Raw genomic sequence first — 21,870 nt, 5'->3', positions numbered from 1 at the left:
TTTGCTTGGTTGTTAACACAGGATTCAATTATTTTTGCCTGAACAGGGGAAGAAAGAAGCAGCCAGCGATGCTCGGTGGGCACACACTGCCCTCCTCCTTGTGACACGGGGAGTGCCACCAGTGTGGGAAGAGGAGCATCCCGGGTAGGTGCTGCCAGGATGGGTCTTGGCTGCAGACACCCCTGTGCTGGGGACCCTCCAAAGCTTCATGGCTCTTTTTGGCCTGTCTAGTGAACGGGGAGGTTTGCTGTCAGCAGGGATCATGTTGAGCCGGAGCATCCTCTGGAATGGTCACACCACCCCTGATGGTCTCAGGAGTGGATGGGATGGGCTGTGTAGGAATGACCTCCGTTCCAAAGGGCGCTCAGGTAGGGGTTCGGAGCAGTGCTCCTGGGAGGGATTTTCCTGTGCTGGTCCATGTGTTACCAGGACATCGAACTGCTGCAAGCTGCTGGTCCCATTGCACAGCAGTTGAGGGGATGGGCAGGGAGCGGAAAGTCACCGGTGGTGGAAGCATTAAAGAGGAGCAGGGGGAGCTCCCGCCCGGCCTCTTGCTCTGGAAAACCCCACTCGCTCCCCATGGAGAGGAGGAAGCTGGTGCCGGTGCTCCGGAGGTCACTGCCATCAGGATGCTGTTTGTAGGCCACGTATCGATGGGGCTGGGAGATGCAGGAGATGACTCTGCAGGGTGACCAAAGCCGTGGTGCCTGTTCCTGGGCCCCTCCTCAGGGGGTCAGGGGTGGAGAACCCCAAAGCAATCAAAGCTTTGGGAAGAGGCGTTTTGCTGGGATGCTGCCTGGCTGCGGTATGGCCTGAACAGGAGCTGGTACCTGCTTGTGCTATCTGTGGGGTGCCTCTGTAGGACAGAGCCATCGGTGGTCTGGGAAGCCCCATGAAGTGCTGGTGGCTGTTCTCTGTGCTGGGACGTGAGGTGGAGCCTTTGGCTCTCCTCTGTAGCCGTCCCACAAGGGTCTGTCTGTCCCTTCTGAGCTCCCCTAAGGGGCTCTCTATCTCTTCTGAGCTCCTGTTAGAGGCTTTGTCCCAAGGGAGGCTCAGGGTTAATTCATTAAATGCTGCTAAGTAGAACCGATACCAGCTCAGAGAGCACCTTAAATGCCAGCTGACGTCCTCCCAGGTGGGATGCTTTTCTTCCTTGACTTCTTGAGCAAGACGGGCTCCCTCCAGCCGGGGGCTGACCTCACTGTCGGCCATCGGGATGCTCACATCAGAGCATCTCAGAGCTTTTACTTACAGCCTGCAAGGTGGCAGGTTGATGTCAGGAGTGAACCTGGGCAGTGCCATGTGCAAGAGCCGGTTTTGTGGCAGTTCTGATGTGAGGTCCCAGCCTGCAGAGATGTGAATGGTGAGCGGGGGCTGGTACAGGCCATGCTGGGGCTGCCTGAGCCAGTGTGCTGAGCCGGTGTGAGCTGCAGGAATGCACTGTCTGGAGTCCCCGTTTGGAAATGGTGCTCTTTTCAACGGTTCTGTTATCAGATGGAGCATTTCCTTCATCAGTGTTAATATCCATGTAGTGAAACAATGAAAGGGCTTCCTATCAGTTCCAAATAGGACGTGAAAAGCTCTCAGCGTTAAGAGTAGAGGATGCTGGAATAGGGCAATGGGAAACGCCTGAGTCACTGAAATGCCTCTTTGATTCCAGGGGGCTGAAACGGTCACAAGGGAAGGAGAAAAAACAAAAGGAGCGTGGAGCTGGGGAATGATCCATGGGATGGGATGGGGCAGGAAGGGCTTGGAGGGGCCGTGCAGGAGGCGGCACAGAGGGATGCCTGGCAAGGGCTGTGCAAAGCAGAGAGTGCAGCCAGGGAGCTGGCAGGGCTCGGTTTGGGGTCGGGGGGGAGGCGCAGAGGGGAAAACCTTCCCCAGGCTGACCCCGTGGCCCTCATCCTGCTGCCTCTCGGCCGGTGTTTGCTTTGCTGAGTGTGAGGAAATGGGCCAGGGCAACGCTCTGCAGCAGGAGCTGCAAGAGATGAATGCGTCCCGGTGCTCAGTGCGGGTGCGGCTTCTCTTCACATCTCCCTTTGCACTGGCAGAGAGGGGGAAGCCCCTGGATGGAGGAGCCGCTCTGGGGTGTTGCTGAGCAGCATCAGCAGCACCACGGGGCTGTGCTGGGACTCCTGGCACAGGGAGGCAGCACCAGGCTGGAACCCTGCCTGCAAGCTGCCCCTGCAGCCAGTGGGGTTTCTGCTGTCAGCCCTGCTGAGCTCCGGGCGCTGAGCTGCAGAACCAACTGCCGAATCACGGGGATTTAATGGGCCCTCCGAGCGATGCAGACTTGGAGTAGGGGAGGGGGAATCTGCTTCGCAGCGTGCCCCAGGGCAGCAGCCCCAGCACACAGGAGCTGACCCTTCCCTTTGCCTGTCGCCCTGGGGCTGGAGGATGGGGGTGCAGGCGGGAGCAAGGGCGCTGCTGATGCTGGGCAGGACCTGCTGTCCTGGGGCAGAAGGAGCAGGATATCCTGAGCCTGCAGCAATCCCTGGAGCAGGGACTGAAGGTCTCTCGGCCGTCCTCATGGTCAGGTGTATTTACAAGGCCACCAAGCACACGCATGGGCTGTGCCAGGTCAGGGGCTGCCAGCAGATTTGTTGCTGTTACAGGAAGGGCTGCGAATACTTTACCTGTTTTCTCTCTCTGTTTTGCAGACCATCCCCAGCCTCCTGCAGGCAAACACCCCATAACTGCACCTGCCTCCCTGTCCTCCCTGGTGATGCTATAGAATCGTGGAATGGTTTGAGTTACAATGGACCTTAAAGCTCCTCCAGCCCCAACCCCTGCCACGGGCAGGGACCCCTTCCCCTGGAGCAGCTTGCTCCAAGCCCCTGTGTCCAACCTGGCCTTGAGCACTGCCAGGGATGGGGCAGCCACAGCTTCTCTGGGCACCCTGTGCCAGCGCCTCAGCACCCTCCCAGGGAAGAGCTTCTGCCTAAGGGCTCAGCTCAGTCTCCCCTCGGGCAGGTTCAAGCCATTCCAATGAAATGAGTTATTAGTGCAAGAGAGAAGGAACTGGGGAAGAGGAGGAGGTCACAGTTGCTCCTTCATGGTGCTGGGAGCATTCAGCACAGTGGGGAGCCATGGAGGGCTGTACCCGAGCACAGCTGGTCCCTGCACAGGGTGATGGAGCACACCCCAGATCACGCCTCCCCCGGCTGCGTGTGGAGGTGTCCCAATGCTGGGAGCTGTGCAGGGCTCTCCGTAAGCCTGCTCTCCAGGGCTGTCCTGTCCTCCCAGGACATCCCTCTGGATCCCTGCTCCCCTCACACTGCTGGAAGCTGCTGGAACAACCTCTGGGCAATGCTCAGCACGCAGCATCCCACCGCCGCTCCCGTTCCCAGGCAGGACAGGGCTGCCCTTTGTGCAGGCGAGAGGAGAGGTGATGAAAAGCCATGAGGAGATGTGCCAGGGCTGGAGGGAGCCCAGCAGCGGGGCTGGGGGAGGCTGGGACACAAAAGGCTGTCCTGTCTTCACACCTGCAGGGCTGACAGGGGCAATGACACCGCTGACAGGGGCACGGCGCTGGCAGATGGTGACAGTGCTTCGGATAAGGGTAAGTGATGCAGTGACAGGAGACGTGCCTGGCCTTGACTGCACCGGGGGTGGTGGCTGCTGTGGGCACGGGCTGCGGACCCTGTGGGGAGGGGATGGAGAGGTCGGGCAGTTGCTTCTTCTCCTCTGTCCCTGCAGTGCTCAGGCCCAGGCAGTACTTTGGTGTTTGCTGGGATGTGTCTTGGCCAGGCTGTTTTCTACCCCTGTGGTGGACGTAAGTGACCTGTGTGAGCAGGGGCTGGAGCCAGAGCTTGGGTAAAGGCTTGGGGAGGTTCTTAGGAAAGGTTCCCCCATCTCCACCTTCTTGAAAACACACAGCAGACCCAGTCCATCCATGGGGTCTTTCCAAGGTTTGCTGAAGCCCCAAATCAGGAGCCACTGCAGTTTCCAGCCAGTCCGGTGTGACTGTGTTTGGATCCGTGGCTGTGCTGTACCCTTGGCTCTCTGCATCTTGTCTGGAGCAGTCAGGCCCTGGCAGGGGCTGAGGTCCAGCACGGTTGGATTCAGGAGGTGCTGAGCTTGGGCTACGCAGCCCTTTCCTTACAGCGTGCACCAAACTGCACTACTTTAACCCTGAAGGACCGACGTTGCCTCCGCTGGGAGGGATGTAGCCCAGTGCTGAGCCTTCTCTTGCTGCCCAGAAGGACCAGGAGCCATTGGTAGCTGGGGTCACCCGTGCTGTGGCATCACCTGTGATACCGGGGTCACATCACCCCGGGTCCTGCTCCCCTCCGCCTGTTGTCACCGGTGCGAGGTGATCGGTGCCCACACCTCCCCTGTGCGGGTCGGAGATGCTGGGGCAGGGGGAGCGGGGTAGGAAGCAGGTTGTGGGTTTAAGCGGATCCAGCCGGGGGGGGCGAGACGTCCCCACCGCTCCGGGACAGCGGGGCTGGGGCCGAGCCATGGAGCGGGCAGGAGCGGGCCGATGGTGCCCTCCTGCGGCCCCGGGGCCGGGCTGCCTCCGTCCCGAGCCCCGCGGCCCCCCCACCCCGTTGGACCGGGCTCTGGCCCGAGGACTTCGGATGTTTCTTCAGTGCTTTTACTTCGTCTGCCGGGGCCGTTTCCCTCCTCCGGCCTCTGCTTTTCCCTGGCTGTTCCCGTCTGCTGGGCTCCCACCTCCGTACGGCAGCCAGGGGATGGCTGAGATGCTGCTGGGCTGTGGGGTCCCTGCACCCCATCTGCGTCCCTGCCAGCCCCCTGAGCAGGCTCCCACTCAAAGGGTGGCAGCAGACCCTTGTCTTTAGGATCAGAGTGGGCAGGGAAGGGGCATGAAGGGACGGGGTGACCCTGAGAGGGGCCTGGTGGGGCGGGCAGCCTGGGGTGGGCTCTGTTCGGTGCTTGGGGAGGGCATGGAGGAGTATCCGTGCTGAGGTCTCAGCAGCACCAGAGCCCTCTGCAAGGCGGCTTTGCAAGCCCCAGCCCTTGGGGCTCTGGGGGAGGCAATGGGCAGATCCCATTCCAAGGCTTGCGGGAGCCTTTCTCCTCCAGCTGGGTTTTGCTGGGGAAGGGAAGGGGGAGGCGATGGGCCCCCGGAGCCCCCTCCAATGGGCTGTGCTGCCTCCTGACCCCAGGCCAGTGCTGAGAGATGCGTCCTGGAGCTGTCAGGGTACGGCAGGAGGACGGAGGCTCCCAGCCCTGCCCCGCAGATGGGCTGAGGCCGGGCTGCCTTCAAAGCGAAGTGCGGCTGGTGCCGGGATTAGGAGGCTAAGGGCTGGCATTGTTTCCCCAGGTCCAGAGGAGGTGGATACCTGGCAGGATTAGTCTGGCAAAGCTTCCCCATGAGCTCAAAGGGGCACAATAGGACCTTGAAGAGAAGAAGCTGCGCTGACGACAAGGTGAGGGAGCATCTCTCAGCAGCAGGGATGCGCTGGGCAGGTGCTGCTGCTTCGTGGCTCTGTCCCTGCCAGGGACCCCCCGGCACCGCTGGGCCTGCGGGTGGGCAGACGGGGCACAGTGCATGGAGCTGCCTGTTGGGCAGCTACCTGCTTCACCAGTTACCGGGCTTGTAAATGAAACTTGGCTCAAGAGGAACTAATTGCACTGTTGAATGTGGGGGCTCTGACAGTACTGTGGGGCAGGGGGAGCCCAGGACAGCATGGAGCATCCCCTGCAGCAGCCAGCTTTCCCCCAGGGCATCTCTGTGCCACACAAGGGCATTGGGAAGCTCTGCAGACCCCAGGGATAGTGGGATGGGATGTGTGCAGGCACCAGCAAAGGCTTGGAGCAGGCAGGGCGTGCCGGCAGACAAGTAATAAATAAGAGTCATTTATTAATTCATTCATTTATTTATTCAAACATAATTTGCCATCAGGAGCAATCAGAAGCCAAACCCCTTTGGAGCAGCAAACCCCTGCATTGCTGGGTTGCTGTTTCCCAGGGCTCTCCTGCCCAGAGGCCCACAGCAGCAGCACAGGGGCTGCCCTGTGCCCAGGCCTCCTGCAGGGCTGAGGTTGGGCTGGATGTGTCCCCCACGCAAGGCTGGAGGAGGGTATCACCTGTGGGGCGCGAGGGGATGCCCAGAGCAGGCCCTGGGCAGGGGGAGCCTGTGGGTCCCGCTGTGGCTTTGCCGGGGTGCTCTGTGCTCTGAGCCCCCTCAGGCAGGTTCCTTCTCATCAGATTCTGCTGAAGCTGCAGGCACCAGGAAGCAGATTTGGGTGGGCAGGAACGCGCACCCGAGGCCGGCAGCGCAGTGCCAGGGCCGTGAGGAGCTGCTGCAGCAGTGAGCCGCAGTGATTGCCCGGCTCCGTGCTGAAACCACAGCTCTGCAGCTCTTGGTCTGTTTGTGATAACTCCTTAGCTCCGATAACCCGTTAAGCGGTGGGGAACTTGAGTGTGTGCCTGGCCCAGCTCCTCCAGCACGGGTCTTGGCACCATCCTGCTCCTCCACAGCCCAGCTCACACAGCTGTGCCCGATGGAGGCAGGCCTGTGCTGTGCCATGGATGCACTTGGGCTGCCAGGAGGAGGCGGCTGAGCCTGTGCCTCGCTCAGGGCCTGCCATGTGCTATCTGAGGCACTGCAAGGCTGAGAAAGGAGGAGGCTCAGCTCATCGCAGGCTCCTCACCTGCATGGCCCTGGGGCAGCTGCCCGGGAGCAGAGGCACCAGCCCCGGGCTGGGCTCACTCTGGGGAGCCCGTGGGTACCGCTGTGGTGTCGGGGAGCAGCCGGAGCATCCGTTAGGCTGCACGGGGCTGGCGCGCCCTGTTTGTGAAACCGCCGCGCTTGCGGTTGACCAGAGCGCTGAAATGAGCCCGGCCGGAATTGGTGCAGGGCTCTGTATCCTGATGTGGTGAGCGGCTCCCACCGGCGAGGGGGAGGCTGGTGGCAGCGGGCCGGCGGGGGCTCGGCAGCACCAGGCCCAGGCGCAGGGCCCCGCCGGCGCCCGGAAAGCTCAGCCTGGCACCAACGGAACTGTGATAAAGGAGAACGTGAGCGGGAGCTGGCACGAGGGAGATTGATGTCAGATTGTGCCAGGGGAGGAAACTCGGGCGGACACGCTCAAACAGACACTGGAGCGCGCGGGGGGGGCACGGGGGTAGGTGCTGCTTTCCCTGGCATTGCTGCATCTGCAGCCCTGCATCCCCCCCTGCAGCCTTGCAGCAGGGAGGAAGGGATGGAGGCTTTGCCTGAAGCACGTGCGTCACCCTTGCCAACCCCTGTCCTCAAACCCTCACACCTCTGCAGGTGGGGGCCTGACCCTTGCACCAGCCTGATCACTGACATCCGCAGCTCTTGCTGCCTGACATGTTGCTGCTCATCTCCTGTGGGTCCCTGCCCAGGCTGGGTTTGCTGGTGTGAAGCTCTGGCTGTGGCAGGAAGACTCTTGACTGAAGATGCTTTGCCATGGCTGCCCGCAGGAGTAAAGCTCCCCTTGTCACTGCTCGCAGCTGCTCCGGCCTTGCCAGGGAATCCTGGTGGTTCAGTGCCTCCTGCGCTGCCTCATCCCCTGGTATCACCGCAACTTCCCCGGGACCCCGCAGCTTCCAGCCGTGCAGGTACAAGAGCCTCTCAGAGGCCTCCTTTGCTCCACCACCTCTGGTGATCCCGGTGGTAGTTCTCCCTCTGTCCCTCCTTTCTCAGCTGCGTCGTGTGCTCTTTCTCACCTGAATGAAACAATTCATGTCCTTACCCAGCCTCCAGAGCATCACCTTCCCTTCCTGGGCCCTGCTGTGCCCTGGGCTCTTTGTGCCTCTCTCACAAGGCAGCATCCAGCCTCTCAACACCTGTGGGACCATCCCAAACACAAGACCCACCAGGTTAGGTCAGCGAATAGGCAGCCACAAACCAGGGCTCAACTAAGCGGCCACGGAGCTGCACTCCAGGGGGGGCCGTGTCTGCCCTCTCCACACCTTCTTACCGCATCCCTCCCGCATCCCCCCTGTGTCCCTCCCGCATCCCTCCCGCATCCCTGCTGTGTCTCTCCCGCATCCCTCCCGCATCCCTCCCGCATCCCTGCTGTGTCTCTCCCGCATCCCTCCCGCATCCCCGCTGTGTCCCTCCCGCATCCCTCCCGCATCCCTCCCGCATCCCTGCTGTGTCTCTCCCGCATCCCTCCCGCATCCCTCCCGCATCCCTGCTGTGTCTCTCCCGCATCCCTCCCGCATCCCTCCCGCATCCCCGCTGTGTCTCTCCCGCATCCCTCCTGCATCCCTCCCGCATCCCCGCTGTGTCCCTCCCGCATCCCTCCCGCATCTCTCCCGTATCTGCCCCGTGTCCCTGCAGCTCCCCCCGCAGGACCCGGGGTTGTCCCGCACTGACCGCGCCGGGGCCAGGCTCCTCCTGCGGGACGCGGCCCCGCGGCTCCCCTCGCGGCCTGCAGCGGCCCCTGCTGGCTGCCTGCGGCGCTGCGGCCCCGGCCCCGCCGTGGGACGGGCCCGGCCCCGGGGAGCCGGGGATCCCGCACCGAAAGCTGCGGCCCGGCCCCGGGCAGCGCGGGGCTCTTTCAGTGCCCAGCACCCCCGGGAGCTGCAGCTCCATTGCTGCCGCCAGGAGGGGACCCAGAGCCTTTCCCCACTGCTGGCTGGGGAGTCAGGGGGAGGCGTTTTCCGTCTCAGCCCCTTTCTCGCCTGGTTGCCCTCTCCCTGCTCGCAGGTCTGCAGGGGGACAACGCTGAGTCCTGCAGCTCTGTCCCACCAGCTCCGTCCCACACGAGCCGGGTTTTATGCACCCTGAACAGCAGCCCCTGCTGCCAGGGACCAGTTTCCCCAGGACAGGGAACTCTGCTGGGATGCTCGCCCCAAAGCTCTGGTTCTATTACTCCTTTTTTAGCTTTAGCGCCCAAGCAGTTCCCTTCCCCTGTGGTGGTACCCACTTGATCCTCTGTACCTGAGCTCACACCTTGTCCCTGCCAAATGCTGCTGCCCCCCACCATGCGGGTTTGCTCTTTCTGCATCACCTCCTCCAAATCCTCCTCCTCGGTCCCCTCTGAATGCCTCCAGCTTGTACAATCTCTCCTGCAGGCAAAGGCTGCAACAAAAGCGTGTTACCACAGCCGTCAGCCTCGGAGCAGCAGGGATCACGGGGTCTGGGCTGCCTGGGACCCCTTGGCAGCAGCAGCACAGGGGAGGGAGCAGAGGTGGATCCTGGTTTGTCCCGATCCTTGCTGGAATGCAGGGAACAGAGGTAGAGGGGATGGGGTGAGCCCTCCTTGAGGCACAGTGACACAGAGGCAGCCGGCAGAGCCCATGTGCCCCGGTTAACATCTCTTGGTGAGGAAGGACCCGGCACGATGTGCGGTGCAGCTCCTGCTTTAGCCATGAGCTCGCTCTTCCCTGCTCCCTTCCAGGGATGCTGGGAGAGGGATCCTCTCTTTGGGCTGGGCGCAGCGTGGGACGCTCGGGAGGTGCGGGATGCTCTCGGGTTCGCTTTCTGCATCCCTCGGCGGTGGGGCCGCTGCAGCCGCATCCCTGCTGGCCAAGCGCTGCTCTGCATCCCGCCGCTCTGCCACGTGTCCCCGCGCCACGTGCAGCCCTCGTGTCCCCATGCAGGAGGATGCTCCCCACTGCCCGCAGAGCCCCCGGCACAGCACCAGTGTCAGGCTGGGGGGGGGGGTCTCTCCATGGGCACCGTGCAGCGCTGGTGGCACCCATGGGGGACATCCTCTGAAGCCAGAGCCGTCACGGACGGGCCTCAGGCACCGCGGCACACGAGGCCCGTGCCGACACCGAGGGGTTTCCCCAGCTCTGCTGTGCGCAGGAGGAGGAGGCAGCTCAGAGCCGCACATGGGCACCGGTGCCGATGGCGCTGGGGAGGACAGGGGTCCCGTGGGTCCTGCCATGGCCGCAGTGGGGTGGGCGGCCTCGGCCGTGCCTGCAGACCCCGGGGTGGCCCCGGAGCAGCTCCCTGGGCCCGGGGGACGTTTCCTGTTTGCTGCCCGTGCTGAAGCCTCGGCCCTTCAACCGCCGCCAGCGCTGCGCTTCCGGCCGGGTTCCCGCCGGAGCCCCCCTGCACTATCAGCTCGCCAGATGCCTTTTTCAGGATACTGTGGTAAAACTGCACCGGGCAGGAGCTGTCATTTGGGGTTTTCTCTCGTGTCAGCCCCGAAGACAAATTGGGCGAGGAGGAGCGAGAGAGGGGGAGAGAAACGGGATAAATTTAAACCAACAGAAAGAAGAACAAGGAGATGCCCATGGCCATCCCCGCTGCCGGAGCGATGGGTGCCCCAAGGCGTGGGGCCGGTGCGGACCACGGCAGGTTGTGGCGGTCACCGTGGTGTTGTGGCCTCCAGGCCGGTGTCGGCCTCTAGTGGTGGTGGTGGTGGTGCCATGGAGGTGCCATGGTGGTGCCATGGACCTCACCAGCGCCATGGGGACCCTCTCCCATCCCTCCTGCCACTGCTGCCCACGGGCACGGGGTCCTCTTCCCAGTGCTGGCACCTGGAGGGACATGGTCCTGATGTGGGTCGTGGCTCACCCTGCTCTGGGAGCAGAAGCAAGAGACACCCCAACTCCCTCAGGAGCAACAGCCCAGGTTGACCCCAAACCATCCGGGTGCCCCCAGGCTGCTGCTCTGGTGCTGAGCAGCCCCCAGACCGGGCAGACTCGGGGCCGGGCAGCGCTGTGGGAATGGAGGCTGGGAGACGGTGAAGGAGCACATGGGGAAGTCGGTCTGTCCGTCTGCAGCACTGCGCAGGGGTGGCTGCCGGCTCTGCCATGGGGCTGCGGTACCCCAGGGGCTGCGGTGCCCCAGGAGCTGCGGTACCCCAGGAGCTGCGGTGCCCCAGGGGCTGTGCCCTGCTGCCGGGGATGCTCCGTGGACAGACGGTGGGAGCAGACCGCGGATGCTGTTGAAGCTGGGAGCTCCCCAAAGCCCTGTGCTGGTGCAGGGCGTGTGCGGGGTGAACGCCCCCCAGGGCTCCAACTCAGCAGCACCAAAGCTCAGCTGCTCCCATGGAGCTCACCCATGAGCCCCGGCTCTGCCTCCCTGTGAAGTGGGACCAGCTCAGCTGGAAGAGGCGGTGTTGAACCAGGCTGGTTTCGGGCACACGGACACTTGGCACCCCCGGGGCTGGCCGCAGAGCTGCGGGATCTGCGCCCAGCCCAGCCCAGCCCAGCGGGGATGTGTGCTGCCCGGTCCCTGCGGAGCGCTGGGAGGTGTCACGGGGAGGGGAGGCAGCATCCATGGGGCATGAACAGCACCGGGCTGTGCCCGCCCATGGAGGTGGGTGAGGCCGGCTGGGGCCGGGGCTGCGGGTGCGGGTTACAACACCCATGACCGTAAAACCCGACTTTCTCTGCAGCCCCTGAGGTCGAGCACCCGCTGGAGGAGGGGTTGGACCGTCCCGGGCAGGGCTTTGCCCCCCTGGTTCCCCTTGGAGCACCGTCGGTGTGGAGGTGAGAGGGAGAAGCTGTTCCCTGGCTGCCCAGGACCTGCGGGAGAGGCGCAGCACCCTGGTAAGAGGGGAGCAGTGGGGAGCACTGGGGACCTGTGGGGAGCCACTCGAGCTGAGCTGAGGCTGCGCTGAGCTGGGGACCTGAAATCATGGCTGCTCGCTTTCACCGGCAAATCTTGCCTTTGTGTGGTTTCCTTTTCCTTCTTCTACACAGACTCCTTTTCCTCCCCTCTCTCTCCGTTTCGTTCCTGTCCCTGCAAAGGCAAACTTCAGCCCTTCCAGCCTTTCCAAGCGCTCCACAGGAGCAGAACCAAGCGTGGGGTCCCCGCGGGGCTCAGCTTTAATCAATCACCCAGGAGATGTCAATCTGCTGCAGGCTCTCAGCTGCTGCTTTACCTGAGCCCTCCGCTGCTTCTGCTGCTCCGCAGTTCCCCCCGCAGACCCTTCCTCTGCCCCACGGGTTGGGGGCTGCTCCCTTTAAATTTGGCAGAGACAAGCAGCTGCAGCCCTGACTGAGCCGTTTCCTACCATGGCAGCTCCTGGTAGGTGCTGGCTCTTTCCTCCTCCTTTCCTGGGTTATCCCCATGGCAGAAGCCGCTCTGGTTTGTAGGTTGCTGCTGTGTTTGTGGCAGGGGTTCCCCGGGTATGAGCTGTTGTTGGAGGCTGCCCCTGTGGTGGTGCTCAATGGGGAGTTCTGGGTGCTTTGGGGTGTCTGCTTGTGGTGGTCTCCACAGTTGTGGGGGTTGCTGGCACAGGGGGGGCAGGTTAAAGGTTGGGGCCCATGCTGGGGGATGAAGCTCATGCTGGGCAATGTCAGAGCGTGTGTGTGTCCATCCTGATGCATTTCCCAGTTGAACAGGGCATAGGAGATGAGCCTTGGACCCACAATGAGCCCCAGAGTGCCGGCCCTTTGCCCTTGCCCTTTGTGTGCGTTGGCCCCAAGGGAGCAGCCCAGGGGCAGGATGGGCTCAGGGGGCAGGAGGCTGCACGCACCCAGGAAGGCAGCAGAAGGGAAAGGAGCAGAGCAGCTCCTTGCAGCCGCTGTTTTATTCCTGACCTCTGGAACTGGGGCAGCTCCCACCAGGGACCGGAGGCTTTTTTAGCTGCCTTCATCCTGCCTATTTATAGCTGCTGTCCCTGCAGCCGTGGCTCCCTTTAACAAGCAGGATCTGAAGCCGCCCAGGAGCAGGAGGGCTGAGGTGTGTGATCCAGCAGAGCCCTTGGGATAGGGAGGGAAAGGCACGGAGACATCATCAGCCCCCCTTGGCACAAGCTCCACTGCGCTCTTGGGGGTCTGGGCTGCTTGTGAAGCCCGGTAGAAGCCGGGAACGTGGGGAAGGAAGGGTGGCACTGCCTTCCCTCTGCCAGGGAAGGTGAAGGGCTTCTCTGGGACCATTGGCTTGATCCCTCTTCCCCCCTGCACCTGCCCGTGTTGCCCCAGACACGCAGCCCTCTTTGGCGTTGGATGCTCCTGGTACCTCCCCAAGTATTCTGTGTTTTGGCTCGGTGGGTTCAGGATGATTCACTGATCTTAGCTGTTGGTCATCCCCACCCTGGTCAGGCAGGATTGTGGCCTCAGGGCTCTCAACACCACCTCCATGGGGGGCAAGGCAGTGATCAGGACAGGGACTCACGGATGGATGCAGGGACTCTCGTCACATGGCCCACAGCGAGAGGCAGCAGCAGGGGCTATGTTGTGTGCTTTATCTCCCCACAAGGGTGTAAGGGCACATACATCCCTAAGGAGCATGGGCCTCTTTCTCCCCTGGGTGGCCAGGACCTTGCAGGGTGGCAGAGCTCTGCCTTCAAGGAGTCAGGTGTTAGTGCAGTCCCCAGCACACTGCACTGCCCAGCCCTGGGCAGGATGGGGCCACCCAGCCCCTGCAGCAGCCCCTCTGCCTCCCCAGCCCGGTCCAACACGAGGCGAGGCAGTGGTGGGTTTATTTCAAAGTAGAACAAAGGTTTTATTCTTCCTGGAGGTGATGCAACGTTCAGATTTGCCACGAGCGTGTCTCTGCTCACACTGGCTGCCTGCATGCGTTTAGTCAGGGCACAGCTACACAGGGAAAACCCAGAGAGGGAGACATAACCTGTCTGAGTCCCAGGTCTGGTGAAGAACCCCGTCACCCAGCCAAACAGCACGATGGTGTGGTCCCTTGCGCAGCACGCTGCTGAGCAGACAGGCTCTACAGGAAAATCTAAACCCAAAATGTACTTTCAGACATTTCACATCAACTTTTCCCCTAACTCTGCTGGGCAGGAGGTTGGGCTCAAAGTGTGTCCCCTCCCAGGCTCCTCTCCCCTGCACATGGGCACTGCAGTGGTTACAGCGCATCGAGGATGTTGTCGATCCTGGTGACCAGGTCCTGGCGCTTGCTGGAATGCATCTTCTCGTTCTCGATGTACGTGTCCTTCTTGAGCTTGCCGGCCACCAGCCGCTCCGCCTCCACCGAGGACTTCAGCACCAGCTCCTTCACCTGCCCATCCAGCTTCTGAATCTCACTGACCTGATGAGGAGAAACACAGGGAATGCTGCAGCAGACAACAAAATATCCCTGCAGTGAAGCTGGAACAGAAGAGATGCTCAAGCTGGAGTAAAAGATGAAGCCCCTGCTAAGTGAAACATCTCCAATCCCTGACTACTGCCTCCTGAGCCATCCCCTCTCTCTGCCATTGCATTACGTGTATCTCATGAATGTACAATTAAGCAGCACAGACAAAAGGGCTCCAAGGAACCAGGAGCCACACCGGCAAGACGGAGGAGCAACGACTGTTAAAGAGAGCTTAACAACACACTCTAAAGGCTTCCAGGTAAATCACAACTATGACAGCAGGAAGCTGCAACCCTGCAGTTAATGGTGTGGGAGAAGCAGGTCTGCAATGACAGAGCTACTCTTTGAGTCAGTAACAGATTAAGCAAGGTGGACCTTAAGAGACTGAAGTGGCTGTTCCAGGTCAGTGTGTGCTCACTGTGCTGTGGCTTTCAACATGGCACAGTCGAACACCCCCCGAGGAGCATCACGTTACCAAGCTTCTGTCAGCACCAAATTCACACGTGCAAGATGAGGGAGCAGATTTTGGCCTGGCTGGTGTCAGTAGTGTAGTTGAGGCTGATAACGTGTTGATAGCCTCCTTTTTTTGCCTGTCACTGTCACAAGCTCCGTGAGAAGCATCAGGATTGTGTTACAGAAGCATTCATGTGAACAGATCCTGCAGCTGGTTGAAGGGCTGTTTAAGGAACAACACAAGCAGCTGTTTAGCAGCAGCACTTTCGGAGCTGCATAACCACTACTGCAAACAAACCTGATCTTCACACCCTGGCAAGGATCAAGCCATTTCCAGAGGAAAAAAGCCCTACAAGACAGGCTGCAGAAACTAACCCCTGAATTAAAACTCGCACAGAACAGATGACAGAGTAGAACAGGAGAGCCTAACAAAAATGCATTACAATTTCTTACTTTATCACATAAGTCAGAGCCTTCTGTCTTCAGTTTGGACTGCAGAGAGGCTATTTCATTTGTCAGGGCCTTGTGCTCTGTCTCCAGAGACTTCTTGCCACTGTTGAGGGTGGAGATGTCCCGGGACTGCTTGTATTTGTTCACTGCCTCATCGAAGTGGCGGTACAGCCCCAGCCTCTTGTTCACCAGGGTCAGCACTTGCTCTGTGATGCAGGCCACCTTCATCCTGGCTTCAGCAGCTGGATCCTGCAACAGGACACAAGGGAAGATCAAAGCAGTCCTATCTTTAACCTCCATCAAGCCACAGCTGCAGTCTGGCACAGGACTGTTACAGAACTTGCTCCTTTTGCAATTAAGTCACTGACAGTAATCAGGTGAAGGGTGCAAGTACTGACTGGGACCAGCACCTTGCAGCACTCAGCCTAGTCCTAGGAAAGTGAAAACACTGCAGCAGCACTGTGGACATCCCTGCATCTCAGGGGGAATTCCTTCTTATCCAGAAGGCAAAACTCTGGTCATCCTGAGCACACCAGTTCAAACCCTGCAGGAGTATCAATGCTCAGGCAGCATGAAAACAGGGCTCCAGTTAAGGATCTAATAAAGTATCTGATCAGCAGGAATTACTGGTGTGAAAGACCTCCATCCCTCAGCTGAGTGAGCCACTAATGCTCCCGCAGGCCCCAGCATACAGCACCTTGGTGATGGAGAAATCCAGCCTCACGTAGACAATCACGGTGAAGAATAAGATGTAAAAGGCTCCAACCACCAACAGAGGCTCCTGCAGCATCAGGATCTTGTTGAAGGTGTAATGAACCTAGAAGAGAAGCTCCAAACACTGAGTGAAAGCAGTGACCCCTGTTACTACGGGAGAGAACTCCTCTCCTCAGGCAGCTGGTGAGTTTGGAGGGGACGCAACTGCTCAGGCAAACCACACACAGAGGCCACACTCACCACGATGTCTTGGATGTGCTGCTCCACCAGGTTGCTCTTGTGTGCCACAATAACTGGACGTCCAAAGGTGTCCAGGTAAGTGTAGTGGAGCTCGTCTGAAGCACGATTGATTTCGTAGGGGCTGTCCACATGGATATTCCTGTGGATAAAACCACAGTCCCATATGACTGCACAGCGCTGGAGATGATGTAACCTAAGACTTGGCTGGCCAACCGTAGCCTCGAGCACGAGGCCAATTATGCAGTTTAAACACCACTCTAAAAGGAAGCAAAGCTGTGTTCCAAGCTCTCCTCCACAGGCACAGTCATGGCTTTGTTTCACTGTCCTCAGGCCGTTCCAGTAAGCTGGAGAAGTGCCGCCACCACAGCAGCATCTGCAGGAACAAGGCAGGAGCAATGGCACTTACTTGGCACCTTCTGGCAGGACGATCTTGACGGTCAGGGAGTCTGTGACTTGCTCATCAAACACGTGGTCCACAAACCTCATTTTCAGGGCATACTGATCACCTAAGGGAGGGCAGAGCAGGGGGTTACAGCTGCGCAGAGAACAAGGAGCGACCCTGAAGCTCAGCTCCTCACAGGACTGAGGGTGCATTGTGCAGCAGCACCAGCTCCCTCGAGTGCATTTCAACCAGAGGTCTGCAAAAGCCTGAAGGCAGCACAGAGAAGGTGGATTTGCACATTCCAGACAGATGAGCCAGCAACCCTCACTGCTGAGGTGCAGCATGGCACAGCTTTCACTTCTGTACTGTACAGCAACCACCTTTAAACACAGAAAGCTTCTTGCTCCCATCCCCTGTGCCACCCACCGAGGTTGTAGAGGTATTCATAGCTTGGCAGGTTGTAGCCGATGATGTAATGGGTTTTCCACCCCCCAAAGAGCGGGAAGCGAGGCCGGATCTCCATCTCCACGGAGTCATCCAGGACAAGGAGGTGGCTGGTGGAGATGTTTCCAATTTCATCTCGGTAGTAGACATCCTGAGCAGCAGCGGGGAGAATGGTCTGTGTGGAGAGGAGCAGCAGTCAGTGCCTCATTAGTTATTCCCAGTGGAACTGGGAAAAGCAGCAATGGCTGTTCAGGATCAGGAAACCCTGCTCCCATGTGGGAGATGCAAAATGGCCATTCAGCTGCACTGAGCAGTAAGATTGTGCTGTTATAAGCAACGAGCCACACAACCGGCTGCCAGCACCAAAATCGCTTGGCCTCTAAATGGACACACTTCCTCCAGTGCAGTTCCCAATACCCCAGACAGCGAGGGAGCCCATCCTGCCCAGCAGGACAGCAATTCCCTCTCCACTGCCCCACAGAGCTTGCTGCTGCCTTTGTGCTCAGCAAAATGGGAGTTCTCTTTGGCTGCACCACCCTAGAGAATGACAACACCAACCCTGGAGGCTTCCCGCAGTGAGAAAGCGTTTGGTTCGGATGAAAACACAAAACACTTCTCACATCTGGCCAGCAGAGCCACAGCTTGAACTCTGCGAGTGCTTTGTGAGCAAGGAATGAATGGGTCAGCTTCCAATTAATGCTGTTCAACATGATGAGGATATGACAGGGGAGGCAGCTCTGAAAACAAGAGGTGGGGGCAGAGTGAATGGCCCTTGAGCAGCGGAGGCTGGAAAGCAGAATTGTCCGCACAGGGATTAAGGGGTTTAGAAGGTCCCTGAGACTGGGGGGGAGCATGGAGGGCCACCACCTGCCTGGGTATATGCAGTCTGTTTGCCCAACAGATGCGATGAAACATGTAACCTCCTAATTCTACCTCCAGAAGCAATTCCTGCCTAGCATAAGCCCTCTGAAAACGGACCAGAGCTTTAATACTCCCTCATTACTTGAGTATGGTACCAAAGAAAAGGGAAAAGGCAACTCTGTCTTTTCCCCTCTGCGGATGCAAGAAAGGGGGAAGCCACAACAAAAAAAGAGAAGTAAAATGTCAGTAGTTATGCAAAATGTCAACCTTAAAGGACTTGACCGAGGAGATGCCGCTGTCCGGCTGGCGCTGGTAGTCGTATCTGGAGAAAGGCCCTTTCAGCACTGCTCCTGTGTGCTTCAAATCAACCGTCTCCTCCACCGCGATGTTCCCCCAGTGTGACACCTCGATGACCCGGGTCATGCTGGTGATGGTCAGGAACGGGCTGTTGTTTTCATAGTGCACCTTCAGAGTGTCCTGACAAGGCAGAAGGCGAACCATCAGACCTGAAGTAAGCAGCAGCTTCCCCTTACAGTTATCTTCACGTCCCACAGGGGAACCTCCCTGACAGACTCGCAGAGGTGAAGCTGAGTGCACAGGAAGGTCTGAGCCACCCCTGCCCGGTTCACACAGGGCACTGGGTACCTGGGGTGTTCTCTCACATCTGGCTGAGTGAGAACAGTGAGGGATCCAGATGTGCAGTTTTCCCCACTGCAAATACACCCCTGCCAGCGGCATGCCCAAGCAGCGGTCAGCAGTCACATCTGCACGAGGAGCACCTTGCTGGAGCACGTGCTCCCACCTCCACGCAAGCTAACTCAGGCTTGACCTGTGATTCTTACACGAAAGCCTCTGCTTCCTACTCCCCAGGCTCTGATACGCGGGGGCCACCTTAGCAAGATGCTCAGCGCAGAGCCACCACCTCCCCGCACAGACATGTACCTGGCTGTAGGGAGGAATGTCCCTGAAGGGGCCATACTCGATCGTGTCTTCGGTGCGGGAGGGGTTGCCCAGCTTGGTGTAACTCTCCACGTTCCTGGAGGCCAGTTTGACGCGGGTCGTCTGGCTCTTGGTGAAGTACGGGGAGTAGAAATAGTGATTCCCTTCGAAGACCACAAACTGCTTCTCGCTCTGGGTGATGTGGGTGGGGTAGGGCTGCAGGACGTGCGTGAAAACCATCTCCACGGACACCCGGACCTTGGCTCCCGGTGCCAAAGGAGATGGCAGCTTCACTGAGAAGAATTTTCCACTGGAAGGGGGCAGAACAGGCAAGTCAGGGGAGATGTGCCCTGAGAGAGCGCTCAGATCCAACCCCTGCAACACCCCCTGAGGATGGAGCCCAGCTGTCACAGAATCATGCACTGGCTGGGGTTGGAAGGGGCTTACAGCTCCCCCAGTTCCAGCCCCCATGTGTGACTGCGGCTCCTCCGAGGTGCGCCGATGTCCTGCCGCAGAGGGTGCGCTTCCTCTGGACTGGGGAGGCAGCACAGGGTGAACCGTGTCCACAGGAATTACGGTCTCTGCTTCACAAAACCACGGGTGCCCAAGAGCACTCGGGATCTCTCTGTAATTGCCACTGCCAGGCGTTTGAGACCTCAAAAGGCAGCGATGGTAAGAGCATGATCACAGCTACAATGCTTCTCTTACCTATAGCCCTTAATAAAGGGACAGGGCGTTACTCAAGGCAATGTGCACAAGCCTAAGCACAGCTGAGAGCCCCTGAGCTGCATTTAAGAGAGAGCTTCTCTCCCTTACAAGCCTGTGCCCTCGCTCTCAGCTACGGGGGTGTGAGGAGCGGGTACGTGCTGCTGGTGCTGGGCTCAGCGCACAGACCTAAACCCACACGTGCCACCTCCCAAGGAAAGAGCATCTGAGGGAGGGGAACGGCTTCTCCCGGGCTGCAAGGACTGGGTCTGGCCGCTCGTGTGCCCTGGCTCTGCGGCACCCAGCGCGCAGCCTGAGTACGGGGACCAGAGGAGCCTGGGCTCTCCAGCTACGCGGGGCTGCGGCTGTGCTCCTGCTGCACTGCGCGCAGGGTGCTGGAACCCCCACGCACACCGCTGGGCACTGACTCACCTTCTGCCCTTCACTTTCGTCTCCCTCACTTCCAAGGCGTTCTCCTCCTCTTCCTCACCCTTCACCTGCTCCAAACCAACAGAGCGGTCAGGGCGCTGCTGCTCACAGACTCACCGGGCCTGCCGTAAGCCCCACGCGGCTCCCCCGGCAGCACAAGCTGAGGGACAGCGATCACAGAACAAGCCCCTTCCGTGGCGCTTCCCGTCCGCCCACACCGCGGCGGGCTCGGTGCAAGCGCACACACGGGAGCGGCCCCCCCCCCCCCCGCCCCGTGGCTTCCTCCAGCGGAGGCCGCGGGGCCGCTGCGCTCGGAAGGGCCGTGCTGCGGCACCTCCCGCCGCGCCGCTCCGCTCCCAGCGGCACCGCCGGGGCCCGCGGCCGGGCCGGTTCCCCCCGCGCCGCGGCCGCCGCTCACCTGCACGCCCAGGTAGGCCAGGCGGGGCTCCAGGCCGGGCTCCAGCGCCAGCAGGAAGGAGGAGGCGGCGGCGGCCGCGGCATTGGCGAGGCTGAGCTCGGCAGAGACCTTGGCGAGGTGCGTGCTGAGGTCCACGGAGCGCCGCGCCTCCTCCAGCAGCAGGTCCGCGGCCGCCCCGGCCGCCAGGCACAGCAGCAGGCGGCACAGCAGCCCCGCCATGGCCGACTCAGCACGGGGAGGGCACAAGATGGCGGCGCCCGCGCCGTACGGGGAGGGCACAAGATGGCGGCGCCCAGAGAGGGAGGAGGCTCACGATGGCGGCGCCCAGGGGCGGCTGAGGCCCGCTGCGGGGTGCGGAGCGGGTGGTGCGGGGTGTCTGACGGAGCTCTCCGGGTCCCGGAGGGGGTCTCCTCACTGGTGTGAGTTTGGATCTGGAGTCAGATCGCCCCTTGGCAGAGGACAGAGAAAACGTGTCCCGGTGTGCCGGCTCCAAACAGCATCACCTCTTCGCTGCTCCCCAGTCCCTGCCATGGAAATTCCTTCGCGAATTCCTTCACTTTCCTTTACTTTCTTTAGGTACCAGACCTGAACTTGGCGTCGGCCCCACCGCCCGTCCCAGCGCATGAAGCTCTGCCACCGGGGTCTGCGTGACAGCAGTGGCAGGGGGGTACCCCCCCCCCGCCCCGTGCTTCCAGCAGGAGCTGTTCCAGACCCTCCGCTCGCCGCTAAACCCGTGTTTATCCTGGCCCTGTTCTCCAGAGCCCAGCACGGGGTGGGCAGCTTCAGGGAGACCCAACTGGCCCAGAGGGCAGAGCATGCGGGCGCCGTCCCCAGGGGCGCAGCCATGGGGGGGGATCAGCCGGGACGGAGCCGGGGCCCGAGCGATGGGAGAGCTCTCATCCATGTCCCCGGCAGGGCAGCCTCCACCCTGCTGCTGTGGCACCTGTGCCAGGGACCTGGTCACAGGCAGGAAAGGAGGTTCCCGAAGGAACGGGCTGGCCGTGACCGCAGGAGGAGCAGGGAGCGGGCTCTATCCTGGTGCGATCCAGATGTTGCAGCTGCGCAGCAGTTGCAGAACTCCCCCTGGCCCCACGTTAGCTTAGGTTTTAATACAAATCCCAATGGCAACGCCATTGAGGAGAGCCCCAGGCACGCGGCCGCCGTGGTGGCTGAGGAGGAGCTCAGGCGTTATTGGTGCTGCCCCGGTTAATCCTGGCCGTGTAAAGCCCAGGCAGCTCCCGGCGGGCAGCGGGAGGCAGAGGCCGCTCATTGGGCTCAATCCCCAGCCAGGTCCCGCAGTTGCCGGGCACGGCAGCGCAGGCAGGACCTGCCCGGGTGCCGTGGCCTCGCCAGGGCCCTCGAGGAGCAGGCGGGGGGATGAGGCTCTCCCAGCCCGGGTCCTTTCACAGCCCCGTTTCTGAGCTCCTCAGCACCGCCGAGCTGGGGCACGGTGGGGCTCGGCTCCCCGCTGCGCTGGGTGCGTGTCCTGCCTCCGCGCAGAGGTGATGCTGCCGGGCGCTGCCTGCTCGGGGGCTCCCGCAGGAACCTCCCCCCGTCCGCGCCCCGCTTTCGCTGCTCCTCTCCCCGGGTCGCACGCACTCCGCGTTCCTCCCTGCATCAGCCCGTGAGGCTCAGCGCCATCACCGCGTGTGCCCAGCGGTGCTGCGGGGCGCTGGGAGGCGCAGGACGATGTGCCGGAACGGGAGAGTGTCTTGTGTGCGCTGGGAGGAGCCGGGCCCGCTGGGTGCTGCGGGAGGGGGGGCAACAGCGCAGCGAGGGGGGGCCCCCCGCTATAAACCCCCTTTTAACCGCGCTCCAACCTCACCGGCAACGGAACCGAGCGCGCCACGGAGCGGCACCGCCGGTGGCCGCCAGGAGGCGCCCGGGGCGCGC

General features: G+C 61.1%; 1 protein-coding gene across 1 annotated transcript; it reads right to left on the bottom strand.

The window, feature by feature from the left end:
* Window positions 1–13,329: 13,329 nt before the first annotated feature.
* On the bottom strand, window positions 13,330–20,229 carry RPN1 (ribophorin I). Its single transcript, XM_065687703.1, has 10 exons — window positions 19,978–20,229; window positions 19,563–19,627; window positions 18,429–18,735; window positions 17,754–17,963; window positions 16,608–16,800; window positions 16,206–16,305; window positions 15,800–15,938; window positions 15,543–15,662; window positions 14,849–15,094; window positions 13,330–13,897 (listed from the first exon to the last, which is right to left on the bottom strand). The coding sequence occupies exons 1-10, from the start codon at window positions 20,194–20,196 to the stop codon at window positions 13,715–13,717; spliced, it is 1,782 nt and encodes a 593-aa protein (XP_065543775.1). The 5' UTR covers window positions 20,197–20,229; the 3' UTR covers window positions 13,330–13,714.
* Between the last annotated feature and the right edge of the window lie 1,641 nt (window positions 20,230–21,870).

The sequence above is a fragment of the Lathamus discolor genome, chromosome 7 (assembly GCF_037157495.1).
Source record: "Lathamus discolor isolate bLatDis1 chromosome 7, bLatDis1.hap1, whole genome shotgun sequence".
Taxonomy (NCBI): domain Eukaryota; kingdom Metazoa; phylum Chordata; class Aves; order Psittaciformes; family Psittacidae; genus Lathamus; species Lathamus discolor.
Note: the sequence above shows the minus strand (reverse complement) of the source record. Positions and strands in the feature narration are given on the sequence as shown.